This window comes from Fukomys damarensis, unplaced genomic scaffold (genome assembly GCF_012274545.1).
Source record: "Fukomys damarensis isolate Sample0158 unplaced genomic scaffold, DMR_v1.0_HiC HiC_scaffold_25, whole genome shotgun sequence".
Taxonomy (NCBI): Eukaryota; Metazoa; Chordata; class Mammalia; order Rodentia; family Bathyergidae; genus Fukomys; species Fukomys damarensis.
In genome coordinates, this window is record NW_022900937.1 from 15,623,485 (window position 1) to 15,640,946 (window position 17,462).

Genomic DNA, 17,462 nt, shown 5'->3' on the forward strand with positions numbered 1-17,462 from the left:
GGGCCAGGGATTTAGCTCAATGGTTCCACCGCCTGCCTTGCAAGAGCAAGGACCTGAGTTCAATCCCCAGTACCAAAACAAAAAACAAAAATGAAACAAAACAAAACAACCAAACAAACATATTCTAAAATCTGTATTTTAGCTAAATTCAACAATGTCCAATTGCTTACTGACTACTCCAATTCTACAGGGCCTAGAAGACTTTAAAAATACTTATGAGTAAAAAAAAAATTAAAGGGTAGAGGATTCTTAAAAGTTTCTTCAGTATTCAAGATATTATTACAAACATATTCCTAGCACTGATTTTTATCATATATATTTATGTTACTGTATGTCATATATATTTAATATCATATATATCTAAGTTACTGTAAAAATTTTCCTTAACATAAAATAAAATCTATGCTCTTACCCTTAAAGACCAAATGTTCATGAGCCCACCAAGCCCACCAGATACGAGGGCCAGGCCGTCAGAACTAAACGCAACAGTCCGAACTGGAGTGATGTGCCCCCGCAGCTGGTAAACACACTTGGCTCCTGTCGATTTCCTATATCCATCCTGCAATTCATTATTGTTACCATATATTAAAATTAAAACAACTGATAGGTTTCAGACAATTCATTTTTGGGAAATTTTACATTTCATTATAAAACTGAGTGTTAGGAGAGGGCTAGCTAGGCTTACTGATGAATGATGAACTAGAAATCCAGCTCTCCTTTGCTGAAGCTTAGTTTCACCCTTTTTGATTCATTTCTAAACTAGTTTTCTTCCTCCAAATTGGCAGAAATTACTATATTTCAAAGTTCCAAGTAGCCTTCAGACACAGAAAAATTCTTTTGTTGCAGGGGGATATGCTGGGGATTGAACCTACGGCATTGTACATGTCAGGCAAGCACTCTGCCTCTTAGCTACATCTGTAGCCTTTTATAAATGTTATTTTGAGGCAGGGTCTCACTAAGTTGTACAGGTTGGCCTCCAGCTTGTGATCCCCCTGCCTCGGCCATCTGAGTAGATGGGATTACAGGTGTGTACCACTGTGCAGCTCTGACTTCTGCTTTTAAACCACTTAATTTTAGTGTCCTGTAATTTTCACTTATGTCCCCCAACACCTGTGGATTCACAGATAATCCTATATGGATAGGCTTCTCTTTTTGTTGGCTGATGGTTCTGTCTGTCATTTAGGGTTTGTTTAACCAATATGTTTGCTCTATGGGCTTTAGAAATTCCACAGGCCACTTGTAAGGACAAAGAGCAAACAAGGTTTACCTTCATTGCTTGCATTTTCATTTCTGTGATATTTTCCTTCTATTAGAGCACTGGCTACTCCTTCCCTCCCTCTTCACCTTCCTGGCTGCCCTCTTCTGTCCAGCTATGACAAAACATAAGACCGATGTACTCATACACTCACAGACTGCAAGAGGATGCTTCATCCAAGGCTATCTGCGTCACAGTCAAAACAGAAACTTACTGGTAGTTGCGGAAGACAATTTCACTAGCCACTTAGCGCTTTAAAGAAGTTCAAGTCAGGTGCCAGTGTTTAATACTGGGAGGTTTGACTTAAGACACTGGGTTTTGGGGCTTCTATTAAACGTCAGCCACTCTATTAATAATGGGCTGTTGATTCTGGAGAATGACAATCAGCTCTATGGCAGCTGTGCCTTTTATATGAAGCCAAGTGTGCTTCTTGCTTCTTGATGGCTGTCCTATTTTTGACCTTCTCCATCTTCGCCTTCCAGCTTTCAGCATCATGAACTTTGTATTACGTATCGAGATGAATCTATAAAGAACTGCAACTTCTGTTTAAGATTCTTCATAGGTGGACTCTTGGCATCAGAAAGAGGTACTCTGGGGCTCCCATGATGTCCTACTTAATTATACCAAAGACAGGATGGGTCTATTTAGCATCTATTCTATTTAACACCACAATAATGATCACTACTCAATATGCATTAAATATCTCACCTTCAAAAGCAATTTATAGTGTCTCTGGCTTACATTTAAAAAAAGCTAACTTGATCACACAAAGGATGACAACGACTTACATTTCCCTAGTAGATCTTACCCTTTAGGGTATGGCAGTGAGTGTCATACTGAAGGAAAACTACTTTTGATAGCATGTACTATTTATGGTCTTCAGTAACACCAGAACATTACCCGGCAATGTGACTCCTGGTCCCACCATCCTTCAGCGCTAGTCACACTGGTCTGTGTGGCATCTTGTGGGATACGCCAAACACACACTAAGCCATTCTGACAGCCACTTAAAAAAAAGATCACGTAAGGAGATTACATACCAAGTTTCACACTAAGATCTCTGAGGTGATCTTATGGTACTACACATCACATGAACAGTAACTGGCAATAAACTGTTTTAAGACTACAGGAAGCCACATCTAATGGAGATAACAGTCTACACTAATATAAAAATTAAGACAGACAAATTTATAACGTACGTAGCCATTAGTAACTGCAACTTGGATCCTTTCCCTGGAAGGCTGCACCAAGCAATGCCATTCACAGTAGATGGATGACAGAGTGAATGCACACAGCGCCAGCATCCCGACATAGGTCCCCAGAGCTTCACATTTTCTTCTTTGGCACATGTCATAAGAATACGACCTGTTGGGTCCCATTTCATACTGACAAGAGTATCCTTAAAATGGTAGAGGGAGGGGAAAAATCACAGTAATGCTTCGTTTACAAATAATTTCCATAATTTATGACCTGTATTTCTGGAATTCAAATATTTTAAAACAAACATTTTATGTGAATCAGACACCGCCGAATCATTTCCAAGCACTGTGGCAATTCACCATTTAAATGTGGTCTACATGAAGTGCATTTGTGGCAGACAAAGCTCAAGAAATGTTAAGTGGGATAAATTATGAAATTAGCACTCTGAAAGGGTATGTTATCTTTCATTTGTACATACATTTATTAAAAGTCATTACGTTGAATGATAATTCTTACAGTGTGAAAAAAACTTTTAAGAATAAAAAAGAAGCTTCTCTTACCCTACATGAGCAAACACTTATGAAAATCTAGCGCATGTTCTGTGTTTATATGGCTATGATAACTGTGCTCTTCTGATTTTTCTTTTAGTTTAAAATTTTTTTATTAGTACATGTCTGCAGTACATGCAGTTTACAATCATCTTAGGGAATGGGTACACGTACATAATACAACTTGTTCCTTTTTTTCTTGAACGTTTTCCCTTCCAGCTTCCTTCCTCCTCGTCTAAACCCCCTTTTCCTCATTCACATTCTCGCTGATACTATTAATCTTAGCTCATGTTATGGTGTGTGCTGTTTACATCCATCGGACTATAGGTTCCTGTACACGGCCTATCTTTATTCTACTGATTCCCTTTCCCCTCCCCTTGGCCCCTCATCCTTAGCACTTGGACGCCTTCCTATCTGCAAGAGAGCCAGCCCTTGTCTCCTTCTATCCAGCCTGTTACTCTCCTCCTTTGTACCTTCTCTCTCAAATGAGAGACACTACATGGTATTCACATTTGTGTGTCTGGTTTATTTCACTCAACACTCTATTCTCCAGATGTTGTCCATTTTCCTCTTCTGACTTTTTTTAACCCTCCTGGTTTCGTGTATTTGTGTTACCTGCCCAGGCGGTCCTGTAAATATCTGAATTGGCAGATCCTGCCTAAGGTAAAGAAATCCTCCTCCACAAGTAGAATTTCTGAGGAAGCACTGTGAGGAGGGGATATTCCCACAGTATTACTATTTTACTGTTTTGACTTTACTAATTTTTCCTGACTTCATTGGTCTTTTTAATAGATGTTCTTGTGTATATACACAGTTCAAAGACTGTGTAAAATATTAAATCGTAAGTGACTGATATAAAATTTTGGTACACACTGTGAACAGAGGGTATTCTCACAATATTCCTATTTCACTGTTTTGGTTTTACTAATATTTCCTGGCTGGATGGCTTTTTCAATACAAGTTTCCATGTATATACATGGTCCAAAGACTGTATAAAATATTAAATCACAAGTGTCTGATCTAAAAAAATCTTTTAAAGAAACTAGTATCAAGAAATATAACAGCATGAAGACTGGATAAAGATGTGGTTTTTCTGTAAAATGGAGTACTACTCAGCCATAAAGAATGAGAAACTAAGCTGGGCATGGTGGCACATTATGATCCAGGGATGCAGCTCACTGTAAATGTTCTGGATTCAATCCCCAGACCTGCAAGAGAAATGGAGAAAGAGAAAAGGGGAGGGGGAAGAGAGAGAAAGAAGGAAAGAGAGAGAAGAGAGAGAGAGAGAGAAACTAGAGACATTTCTAGCTAAACAGATGCACATTGAGGCTATACTCTTAAGTGAAATAAATAGGACACACTTGAGTAAATATCAAATAGTTTCTCTGGTGTGAAAAACTAAAAGTATAAAAAAGGTTCAAATGGTATAATGGATAGTATGAAATTAGAAGAAAATGGCTAAAGGGGAAGTGGGAAGGGGAGGGGAAAAGGAAATAAGGGAAAAGAAAAATGTGAAAAAAGGAAAAAAATGGCAACAAAGTCTTTCTTTCTTTTTTTTCTTTTTTTTTCCCCCCTCAATGAGACAGGGTCTCACTATGTAGTCGAGTCTGACCTGGAACTCACTATGTAGCCCAGGCTGGTCTCGAACTCACAGCGATCCTCCTGCCTCAGCCTCCCGAGTGCTGGGATTACAGGTGTGTGCCACCACGCCCGGCACCAAAGTCTTTGTAAATAGAGAAGGGTGAAGGGGGTGAAGGGAGGGAAGGGGTATGGGGAAGAAATAAGAACCAAGACATATCATCTAAAGGTACAAGATCCCAAAGATAAATGTAAATGTATTATTCAATTTAAAGTGTACCAATAAATTTAAGGGAAAAAAAAAAAGAAATATTACAGCAAAAAAGAAAAAGTAACCATCTGGTGCAGCCACATTTACCTTATGTGCATCAATGAGAACAATGCCTCCTTTCTCAAGGGGTTCCTTTGTTCCCAGCAGCAACTTTCCATCAAAATACCCCACTGCAAATTGTCTGTCTTCACTGAACCAAGCAATGCAAGTAACAGACACTAAAATGATAAAAAATTAAAAAAAAAAAAAGAACAGAAGGAGATTTGTCATTATATGACTTAAAACACAGAGACTTCAAAACAAATATATGCTACTGCAACCACTGAAATAAGATTACAAACATTAATGCATTAGACAAAGTGTAGATTTACTGCAGGCATTTCCACTTTAGAAGTGTCATTTGGGGGGGGGTAGTTTTTTCGTTTTTTGAGACAGGGTCTCACTATTTACTTGAGAATGACCTGGAACTCACTATGTAGCCCAGCCTGGTCTCAAACTCACAGCAATCCTCCTGCCTCAGCCTCCTGAGTGCTGGGATTACAGGTGTGTGCCACCATGCCCAGCTAGAAGTGTGTCATTTTTAAGTGTCTTTTTTTTTTTTTTTTTTTGGTACCAGGGATCAAACTTGGGTCCTTGTGCTTACAAGGCAGGCAGAGGAACCACTCAGCTAAATCCCCAGCTAGATTACCTCATTTTTATATCTCCTTTTTTAAAAGAGGTTGTTGGAAAAGAAACAACAAATGGATTCCTCAAATGATTTTAAGTTGCTGTACCAGGTTCTTTTTGGAAAAACTCTACCATAAAACTGAGATGTGAAATAATCCAAGTCAAGAACTGCCTGCCCCTTCCGCTTCTTTACTATTCCCTACTCAGTGTGTTCCCATACTCTCCAGAGCAGTCTAACAATCTACATTCATCTTTGCTTCTTTAAATATAAATAATGGAAGAGTAGAAAAGAAGTAAAAAAACAGTACCTATAAAAGTTGGTCAGGAATGAGAATTGAGTGGATGGAAAAAAGGCTTTTTACCTTTTAAAAATTAAATTTTAAACTAAACAAATGTTTAAACTAGATTTTTTTAAAAAAACCTTCTGTGTTAATAAAGTGCCAACACTATGTCCTGTGAATTATTCCACTGCCCCAAAATAATTAAAAAAAAATTAGTAGGGAGATGCCTCTAGTAGAGTACACAGTGAGGAGGAAATGTAAGCAGAATTCCTTCTATCTCCACCTTCTCCCATTTTCTCAATTCATCTCTACCAATGATTAATTTTTGCCCTTGGAAAGTTGTAATTTCAAAGGGAGACTTGAGCCTTTTTTAAATGTTAAGTCACTTACACAAGCAGGAATGACTAAATCTCATTTTGGTATAGAGGTGTGACAGAGATTGGGAGAGAAATAGCTCTCAAATCAGCAACTACAATAATTACAGTGAAGAACCAAGTGAAAATGAGAAAACACTGCCAAAAGTAATACTCACCTAACAATTTTAAAAGCAAGAGCCAAAACAAAACAAAACAATTTGATTATTTCATTTGAGGGGAACTTTCTCAAACAGGTACAAGTGCAGACATTTACCATCCTTTCGATAGCAATGCTCCAGTTCTTGACGGTGCATGGTGGACACATCAACAACTTCAATCAGTCCTAGAGATCCATCCATCCGTCCCACCAACAGTAATTCTGGAGACTCTCCCGACCAGGCTGCTGCTGGACCCTCTTCTGGCCAAGCCAGGGCAGATACCCAGTGAGGCTGAATATCTACTAATCCTTTTCCTCCTAGAGAGGGAGAAAATGTTACCTAGTTTTCATTTAATTCTTTCAAAAACACCATGAACAAAAAAAAATTACTACTTACTGATATACTCAATGCAATGCCCAGCTTTCACAATAGCCTACTAATCCATAGGTCTGTGAAGACAGGATTATTCATTTCTGAACTAAGTATCATTATCTAATCAATAGGCTTTTGTTTGGTAACTATTAATAGGGCAAAAAAGATAGCTTAACAGAAGAGAAAATAAAGCAAAATATTTAGCAGCCAATGTCAAACATACTCTCTCCAATCATTACTAAAGTCCAAGTTATCATGACTAGTTTACCTGTAGTTAGGGTTAGCTATTCCTCAAATATGTGAAACAGCTATTTCTCAAATAGGCAAAAATGAATGAAAACACTACTAAGCCAAACATTACAATAATTTCTATTTTCTAGAGAGATATAATAAGTTGATAAGATGTGTATCTGTGAAAGAAAAATAACCAAAATATTTCAAGTGGTTCAAAATAAAATATAGTTTAAAATTCACTGATAACTAAGTCTTCTTCAGAACTACTTAATTGTACATTAAAAGAATTTTTAGTTTACAACTACAAGGTTATAACTTCTAGAAAGACAAATCAGAAGACAAGGGCTTGCTCTCTTCATTTAAACCACACTATGCACAGATTTTCAGAGTTGTTTATAAATGTCAATAAATAGTTTATAAATGTCAAAGTAAAGAGAAGCCACTGGTTGGACTCAGAAGGCTAAGAGAAAGGCTTCAGCAGTTTACCTGTATTTACAAGGCTCTTACCATTAACTTGCCAGATATTCACCATCTTTTCCAAAGCCCCTGCTAGGTATTTCCCACTGATACTCCAAGAAACAGGTGAAAAGCTTGGATCGCTAGGTGACCCAAGGCTGTCCTCAGCATCCCCTTCCCTAGAATACGAGAGGCATATACGAATTGTATTCCCTATTACCCAAAAGTAAACAAAACCCCAAAATAAAGAATTCATATAGATTAGAATACTTAATAGCAGATTTTTAAAAAACATTGGTTGGTAATACTGGCAGTATCTGCTAGTATTTATCATCATGTGAAAAATGTCAAATTATAAAAGAATGATGCCTTGACTATTCATCACTTAATTATTAGCACAATTTGTAAGCAAGGACCTTCAGACTTTGTATGGGTTGCCCACATGTTTATTCAGAGTTCATTGATTTCTGCTTGTCTAATCATTAGGGAGTCCTCAGGGAAAAAAATACCTATACCTGGCTACAGTATTATTTAAAATGCTACATTTCAATATGAAAGCAATATAATTGCTCTAATTTCCAAACAACTCTTGAGATTGATGCAAAATTAACCTATTTTATTTAGCTAACATTTATTTGCCAGTAGATCCTTATTTAATTCTAAATCTAAATAGAGATAATTTTCATTTGTATTTTCTGAATAACTACCCTGAAAGTTAAAACTACACATTAGAGATCTAGTATTATTATTCTAAAAGCAAAGTTTCTAAAAATAGTGACAGTCTGGCTACATGATGAAGCATGATGAGTACTGCCTTAAATGCTGTATGGCCGAAGTTGGCACTCACAATCTGTTGAACACACATGTCTGCTGCAGTGAATATTGCTTCTTGGTAACATTCCATACCCGAATGGTGCCATCATTGCCACTTGTAGCCAAGAGACCTTTTTTATTACACCAAACACATGTCATCACCTAAAAAAGTTGAAGAGGGGAAGGCCAACATTATTCAAGCAAGGTTTGATTCAAATGGCTTTCTCATTTGAAAAAGTCCTATTAAGAATCTACCAAGAGCCAGGTGTGGTGGCGCACGCCTGTAATCCCAGCACTCGCGAGGCTGAGGCAGGAGGATCGCTGTGAGTTCAAGACCAGCTTGGGCTACACAGTGAGTTCCAAGTCAGTCTCAACTACCTAGTGAGACCCTGTCTCAACATCCCCCCCAAAAAAAAAGAAAAAGAAAAAAAAGAATCTACCATGAAACTGTAAAAGGAAGTGTCTGTGCTATAACTTAGCAGGTCTGATCTCAGTTTTTTCTAAATAGCTTCAATATACCTGTTTGTTTGCTTTGAGACAGGGTTCCAGGATGTAGCCCAGGCTGGCCTTGAACTTGCTAAGTAGCCTACACTGGCCTTTAACTCAAGATCTTCCTGACTCAACTTCCACAGCCCTGGGTTATAGGTGTGCATCACCACACCTGGCCTCAGTATACCTAGTATACCTTGAAGTATAGCTTTAAAGTACTATGCCCAAATGTAGTTCAATTATCTGAGACCTATTAAAATTTTGACCAAGTATTTATGTCAGTAAAGTATATTTTAATATTTATATGTTCTATAAAATAAATGCAGACTAAGCAGTGTTTTTGAAATTGTTCAAGTAATACAGTTCAGCCTTCATTTCTTAACTCTTGTCACTCTTTAGAGACCCAAGGGATTAGAATAAAAGAGGTCAATTTCTTTACCTCCTGCATAGAAAGGCCATCATCTTTTCTGCAGCTAGTTTTTTGGGTATTTTTATCATCCCCTATGAGCATACTATTTTTTAAAAATCTGTATACTATTATTAAATCAACTCAGCATACAGAGAAAGTAGAGTTGGAAACTACCAGGAAAATCTTGGTGCAAGAGAGGGAGAGAAGGCAGCGAGAGAGAGAGAGAGACAGACAGACAGACAGACAGACAGACAGACAAAATCAGAAACAGACAAGAAACACCAAGACCCAAACTTTTAGCTGGTCAGAAACTATTTTATCTTACATAGGTGATCAGTGCACGTTATACCCAAAATACATACTCTGTTCTGATGAGCCTCCAACTTGATAAAGGAGCATTTTCTGAGATCACCTCCCATGTCTGCCAATGTCTGTGGAGCAGTCTGGTTGTCTCGGTCATGTGCGGCAAGAGTGCGCACGAGCTGTTGAGCAGCCCATTGTCTATGCTGTGAGGACAGCCTGGAGGAGAGGCAGCAGGCTGCCAGGGCATTAGCCAGCTCCAGTGGGCCTACAGCAGAAGGATCATAGGAAGGATGGGCATACAATTGGGCAATTAAACCTGCTTAAACAAAACAGTGAAATGATGCTCAGGTAAGAGTTGGTGGTGATGAACAAAAATGGCTTAATGCATCTAAGAATTAGCATTTTTTGCAAGCAATCATTTAACTAAAATTAAAGCACTTAACATATAAGGCATACAAAATATAAAGCACATCAAATTCTAAATTAAATCTGGTTCACTGCAAATAAAGACTTTATTACACAACTGCAACTAGTCTTTTTGGGATTTAGCTCAGTGTTTCCACAGCCTGTCTCTCAAGTACAAGGCCCTGAGTTCAATCCCCAATACAATACCAAAAAAAAAAAAAAACAAAATACAAAAGATTTAACAAATAGTCTTTGTTCTGCAAATTCAGTAAGTGGAGAATACAGCAGAAAAAAATTTTAAGGCCTAGGCAGAGACTACATTTCTTTAAAAATAAGTTTGTCTTGTGTTGCTCAAAGAGGATCTTGGGGATACAGGTGTAAGCACATGTGTAGCCCTGGGTTTGATCCCAACACACACACATGAAGGGATGGGAGTTTAATGGCCAGCCAAGGAAATGGACTGATGAATCCAGAAGTTCCATGCCTAACCAAATAATTTTGAGGAAGAGAAGGGTAGGAGCAGTGATTTTTTTCTTATGGGAAGGGGTGTGGTTTTGGTGTTTTGAGCAGTCTCACTATGTAGCCCAGGCTGGCATCAAACTCATGATTCTCTGGCCTAGCCTCCCAAGTGCTGGGATCACAGGTGTGCTCCATCACACTAGACTGAGAAAAGTAATTAAGCAGTCCTTTCAAAGTTATATCACATAATATAGTACTACCTGTATCGAAATTTTATTATAGAAACCTACCAAGGTCATTATTATGGTGACTCAAAGCATAATCTAGAACTATACTAATTTGGTACATTTTCTAATACTTATTTTCATAGACAAGAAGTATCCATGTACTTCTTTTATGTTCTAAAAGTAATAATTTTACATGCTATGACATGTATTATAAACAATAATGTAAAAACACATCTTTTAAAACATTACTCAAGTTGATTAGAAGTCTGTGTATTTCAATAGTATGATACTTACCTTTCTTTTCAACTTCTGATTTATCATAGTTAGGTCTTAGTTTGGCTCCTTTGTCTGCTAGTAATGCCACAAGGGCCTGAGTTACAACAAAGTTTGGGGAGGTTACAAGCTTATTTTCTTCAGCAATTCCTCGGAGAAAGCTGGGTAGAAACTTACGTTGAATTGGATCATCGACCGTGGTTAGATTTACACCTGTTGCAGCAGAAATCAAGTTCTGAAGAGGCAATTGGAATAAACAGGTTTAATTTTTACATATACTTTTGGAACAAAAAGACTTTGTTTCAAAAGATTCTTCAAGAATCACCGGCGGGGGAAAACAATGCAATGGGAAGAGCAATGTGGCCACCGTACCTGCGTACACAGCTGCACCAGCAGTTTTGCAGCACTAGGAGTGTTTGATGCCAGGCATCCCACTGCTGTGCTCAGATAGGCCAGGCAGGAGATGGGCTTGTTGGCTTTGCTGTGACCACGTGAACGTTCTGAGGAGCTTGTTGTAGCAGAAGGGCTTGTGGAGAGACCAGCTCTCCCTGCTGCAGCCAAACACATTAATCGAACCAGTGTTCGGATATCGGTCAGCCCCAGAGACTCAAGACCTGCAGCCAGGCTACAACTGGAACCACTGTCAAAAAGGAAAGCATTTTAGATAGATAAAGAAAACAACAGTAGATTTTTTTTAATGGGACTATTTAGCTCTATATACCATTCAACAACCAGAAGAAAATGAGCTGTGATACTAGTTATAAACATCCTAATGGACCTCAAAATATTATGCAAGTTGGAAATTTACCCACCTAAACCCTTCTCATTTTATTATTGGCCAACAAAGACTTGAGGTATAACTGAATTATCAGAGAATAACATATAAAAATGTTCAAAAGTATGAATTTTCACAAGCTGAACAACCCATATAACCACCCTCCAGATCTTCTCAGTCATTATGCCCTCAATGGTAACCACAATGTGGTTACCTGAAATTAGAAACTAAAGCCATAAATTAGTTTCATTTGGTTTGCTGTTGATGTTGTCATTGAGACAAGATCTCTCTATATAGCCCAGGATGGCCCTGAACTCACAATACTACTGCTTAGCTTCTAGAGTAGCTAGGATTATAGGCCACTGGACCTAGCCCTGAAGTACTTCTCTTTTGTTTGTTTTATTTTTTGAGACTATGTAGTTCAGGCTGGCCTTGAACTCACTACATAGCACAGGCTAGTCTTGAATTCCCAGCAATCCTCCTGCTTCAGTTTCCTGACAGCTGGGATTACAGGCATGTATCACCATACCCTACTTGTAAAGCATTTCTTAAAATATGTTTTGCCACTTTTCTTTTGAGTTGTCTATTTTCTTATCGATTTAGAGGAATTCAGTATGTGCTACTGATTATATGCATATCTTCTATCTGTGGCTTGGTTTTTTACTTTCTTAATGACTTTTACTAACAAAAATGTTCTGTATTAATGCAATCTAATTTATCAATCTTTATGGTGGATAGATACCTTTTGTGACTTGCTAAAGAAATCTCTGCCTGTCCCAAGATCAAGAATAAATTCTTTTTTTTTTTTGTACCAGGGATCGAACTTGGGACCTTGTGCTTGTGAGGCAGGCGGTGGAACCACTGAGCTAAATCCCCAGTCCAAAAGTAAATTCTTGTACTGATTTACCTTTCATATTTAGATCTAAAAGCAACTTTAGAATCACTTATATTACATGTTATAAGGTTGGGACCTTTTCTTTTTCCTATGTGAATAAACCACCTGACCCTGTCCCAACTACTAAAAAGATCATTTTTAAACCATTGCTCTGAAGTATAAACCACTGTTACAAATCAAAGTATAAATCAAGTATCTATGTAAGTGTGGGTTTGTTTCTTAATCTCTGTTCTCTGGAATCCTATTTGTCTATCTTTGAGTCAATACTACACAGTCCCATCTAAATTTTTTTTGAGTTTTTCTTTCCTTCTACATTTACTTATTTGCTATTAAATACTTTTGAATTATTTTCAAATGTATATCTTTTAGGTATTCTTGTTTCTCTTTCTCTTTCATACTGGACTTCACATCACGAAGACAGCAAGAGTTACCATGATAGAACTTATAAGGAGACTTAGATACATAGGTGGTCAATTCTGCAGAAATACTTTAACTTTTATTTGACACCAAATGGAGCCATGGCACTTTAGTTTCTAATTTCAGGTAACAAACTAAAATGTATCAAATTTACTCACTTATTATAATGGCATTATTTTCTAGGTAAAAAGAACCAAATGTTAACTGAATGACTGAAGGAGTAACAATGATGACTATGTCCAACATCTTTCATTCATCAGTAGATATTCAAATTTTAAAAACTGCATCCTTCTGGGACAACATCAAACTGCTGTCTCACCTATACCAGAAGCTAAGTTGGCATCAACTAACACTAAACAGCACTCACCTGACTGAGAGAAGAGACAGCGCTCTCATGACCATGGTTCTAGCCAGAAGAACCTGTGCAGCAGCAGTCACTCTCCTTAGAGCTACCACCCGATCATGAGGGTTTACAAGGGCCGCTGCCTGCTCACCTAACGTTATTCTCCCTGAGGAACTCTTTTCTACAGAGCCATGGCAACCTGAAAAGCAGGATTGTATTTAGTCATCAACAAGGTAAGAAAAAAAGTGCCCAAACCACTGAAAATTTTTACTCGTTTACATAAGTTCCAGGATGTGAGGAAGCACTGCAAAGAAATGTTTGATATGCAGGAAATTCTTTGACAGAAACTTATACATATCTAAGTTTTAATTTAGGTATCTCTAAGTTAATAACTTATTAGAAGAGAGACTTTCTATTAAGTAGTATTACTTCTGATATTAACAGATACAGGAAAGATGTAGTTTTGAAAATATGCTTTGAGTATACATAAAGGGCAAGGCTAGCAGTACTGCTTCAATTCTTTAGTTTGTATTTGTTATAACAAAAATGTAGCATTCTCTCTCAGAAACATCTGAAGAAAACAGTACAACTTTTCTTCAGTTACAGAATTCTCTGAATCAATTATCAAGGTTATTGCTCATGTTTTGTATTTTTATCACTTGATATTTCACAAAGATGAAAAATCAACACTTAATATCACAATATACCTTTAAACATTGAAACAATTGGCAAAAAAGGAATGGATGGAATGAAATGATGTAAAAACCACTATTCTTACTTTTTAATTAAGAAATAAATTAAAATAGAAGGTCAGTCAATATGAATCAGCATTTCAGTTTACCTATTTGCATCAGAGTCTCTTCCATACTGTTGGTAGCTGTGACCATTGCTACCGAGGCTCCCAGTGGGTCACTGTCAGGGAACTGAACTGGTTCTGGTACAATGCGCCGGTCATTTAAACCAAGTGGTCCAGCAAGCAATTCAAATTCTTCTTCACCTGTTAGCTTTTCATCCTCATCAACATCTAACATGTCCCAATCTTCTGGAATTTAAATAAATAAATAAATGTATGGTATGTGGATATAAATACAACACACCTCTGATGCCAATGGTTATTGTGAGATGCCATATATTTAAAATGCAGACAGATTGAAAATCCAGTGTCCACAGAATTAACTATGGCACCATCTCCTGGTAATCTGGCCAAATTGTACCCATGAGGTGTAGACTGGGCTAAGGGAAATGAAGTATGTGTAGTCAGATCCACTGAAGTAACAGTAAGTGATACAGTTGGTCATGGGGGATTCAAGTCATAAAAAACATTATCATGGGGCCAATAAAAAATTCTTCACACTGTCCATGATCATCAGGGAAGGCGACATTCCAAGTAAATAAGTGCTCCAGAAAAACCGATACTCGTATCAACTTTTTACTTTTCACTTTCTACAATTTGGATGGCAATTCAAAATATACATCCTTCTCCTAATTTAAAAAAATATACGTGCCAAACAGAAATCAAAACTCTATGACAAAGGTTGGATGTGAATTTAGATCCTTTTTCCTTTGAGTTTGAAACTAGGACTATCGTCTCAGACTACCTTGAATTTTCTTTTCTTGGTAAAATTCAAGTTAATATACACATAAATATAAACACACACAATGGTAAATTTTAGTAACATTTGTTAAGAACAGAGTATATATAAAAATACATGTAAAATAAAGAAGCTCTCAAAACAAACAACTACCTTCATATACACTGTCCTGCTTGCCAATTAGATCTGGAGCTTGTCCCTTGTACCTGCACCAAATATGAAGAACATTTGTATTTTTATATGAAACAGTTAGTACCCAAAATGCAAATTAAGTCATTAGAATATTTTAAGAGGTCATTAATAAAGCAGCACAAACTTAAAAAATGTATGTTATGGGCTAATGTGTGTACACACATACTTATAAATCAATAACTGTTGTACTAGACAATTTAGGGACATTTCTGATCACCAATAGTAACTCTTGTAATCAAACATTGTTCCAGAAAGCCTTAAAGATTTCACAGTTGATAATAAGGGCAAAAAACCTACTCACTAGAAATAAGGATAGACAGAGATAATATTTTCATTGACTCTCCTTTAAATAGAATAGTCTATTTTTCACTAAGAAATTAAGTCTGCTAGAAAAATGGGGGAACTATCAGTGAAAAAAACTGATTTTATGCCTCCTGAAGGTTAAGGCAAAGGTTCTGACCACTTGTCAGCAAATTAAAGATTAACTCAGTAAAACTCCAGGGAAGCATCCCCTACCTGCCATTACTCCTGGCCTCTCAAAGATCCGGAAAGACTACCTGATCTGCGGGGAATATGAATTCCTCAACCTCCACGCTTTTGGCCTCCAATTCAGCAAACACAGGGCGTTAGAGGAGGTCAATAACAATCCTTCACATGAAAAGGTTCCCATGTCTTAAATATGAAGTATTATTCAAAGGGCCTGGATAGAGACAAAATGTCAAGATACCTTTCTGAACTTGTTGCCTTCGATTTAGTCTTCAGAGCTAAGTACTTCTCCCTGCAGCTGCCACACAGTAGGTAGTATGGATTTCCGCTCCCACATTCACCACCGAACCAGCCATCCACATAGGAGCCATTGCTTCGATAGCCTTGGCGGTTTGCACTGCGCCCGCAGCCTGGGTGGTTTCTCTTCATGTGCTGATTGAAGCTGATAACACTGCATTCACATAATTCACACACCACCACTTCTTCCCTGTCTTCAGACTCACAAACATGCTGCACAAAATGATTTCACACCAAATTATTGCAGTCAACTTAACTAAAATTAAGAGGTAAGTAGATTTATGATATTAAATTACCTTTGTTTATAAATCTTAAATATTTATGACACACTCATTAATGTTATTATCTCAAGGTGTTGTCTGCTATACTCTCATGTTACAATCTAAGCAACCAAGAATTAAGAAAATGATAGTATGTTTTATTTCACAATGATTTTTTGAAAAGCTCTTCAGTGAAAATAACTACCTTTTATCTGGATGTAAAATGTAAGCCTATTTTCTGAATTTCTGAGGAAAGTCATTAGGATTCATTTATTAACATGGTAGAATACCTTTCCTGTGACTTGTATCTGTGAGATTTTTAGTGTCACTGTTATAAAAATGTAATGCTGGCCAGGTGTGGTGGCACATATGCCTGTAATCCCAGCACTCGGGAGGCTGAGGCAGGAGGACTGCTGCAAATTCAAGACCAGCCTGGGATACATAGTGAGTTCCAGGGCAGTCTGAACTTCATAGTGAGACCCTGTCACACACACACACATAAGAACATAATGCTAAACAATGTATATCTACAAACCCTCATGTACCCTGTCCCTGAAGGGAGGGATTTACAAGATCTAGGTAAGCACTGCTTCCCAGAATGAGGCATTACAGTGATTACATGGAACCTACGAAGGAGAAGAGCACGCATTCAGACAGCAACGTAAGCACAGCAGCCATGGTACCTAATTCAGCAACATCTACTGGGGCCTGACATCTACTTTGTAAGCTATCTTTGACATCATAACTAAAATGATCACAACATGGCTAGGGAGAGAAGCAATAAAATCATGTGGATATAGCAACAAGAAAGACTTTTTCTCATTAGTTTGTAGGCACCAAGTTAAATCTCCAAGTCTCAAGTACAAAAGCAATCTCTACATTAAATCCCCAAAATCTCTAAGGTTTTTTAGAGATTTCAACTCTATACAAGGCTACTATTGTTATGCTGTTATGAACAGGAGGGCAGGAAAATAAGTCAGAGCAGCCCCCGCTGCAGTCACACACACCCAGGTAGGCCAATCCAGTACCTCTGGGATCCACATTCCCAGAATATCATTGTCACTGGTCAGGTCTTGTCCAAACATAGCTTCCATTGCTTCATCATCAAGATCAATTTCCAATTCCTCATCTAAATTAAAGTCATACAACGCCCCTGGGTCTTGCTGCAAAGATATTCCTTCTCTCCGACTTTGATTCCTGTGAGCCTGCACAGAGCGGTATAATCCCGCTCAGAACAAAACAAAAAAGGCATTTTATTTGCATGAATAACTCTGAATATTTCTCCAGTTCTTAACTGCCATACGTGTAGGTGAGAACCTATCTCAGCTGGCTTACTGCATCCCAGACCACAACCTTCAATTATACTTATCATCTGTGTTTCCTATCCTGTAAAATAGGGATAATAATGGCATTCATACCTCACTGGGCTACTGCTAAGTTTAAGACATTCCA

The 17,462-nt window shown here is 37.6% G+C and overlaps 1 protein-coding gene across 1 annotated transcript in view; it reads right to left on the reverse strand.

Moving 5' to 3' along the window:
• The window catches only part of Herc1 (HECT and RLD domain containing E3 ubiquitin protein ligase family member 1), a 140,416-nt gene that overhangs the window by 25,529 nt on the left and 97,425 nt on the right, over positions 1-17,462 (reverse strand). Inside the window, exons 43-57 of the mRNA XM_010641197.3 lie at positions 17,018-17,238; positions 15,695-15,963; positions 14,929-14,981; positions 14,025-14,225; positions 13,208-13,382; positions 11,126-11,393; positions 10,775-10,988; positions 9,449-9,654; positions 8,223-8,350; positions 7,427-7,554; positions 6,430-6,630; positions 4,940-5,070; positions 2,455-2,654; positions 2,156-2,261; positions 413-559 (exon numbers count right to left, since the gene is read on the reverse strand). Of these exons, the coding sequence (XP_010639499.1) occupies positions 413-559; positions 2,156-2,261; positions 2,455-2,654; positions 4,940-5,070; positions 6,430-6,630; positions 7,427-7,554; positions 8,223-8,350; positions 9,449-9,654; positions 10,775-10,988; positions 11,126-11,393; positions 13,208-13,382; positions 14,025-14,225; positions 14,929-14,981; positions 15,695-15,963; positions 17,018-17,238 (2,648 nt within the window). The remainder of the gene's footprint in view (positions 1-412; positions 560-2,155; positions 2,262-2,454; positions 2,655-4,939; positions 5,071-6,429; positions 6,631-7,426; positions 7,555-8,222; positions 8,351-9,448; positions 9,655-10,774; positions 10,989-11,125; positions 11,394-13,207; positions 13,383-14,024; positions 14,226-14,928; positions 14,982-15,694; positions 15,964-17,017; positions 17,239-17,462) is intronic.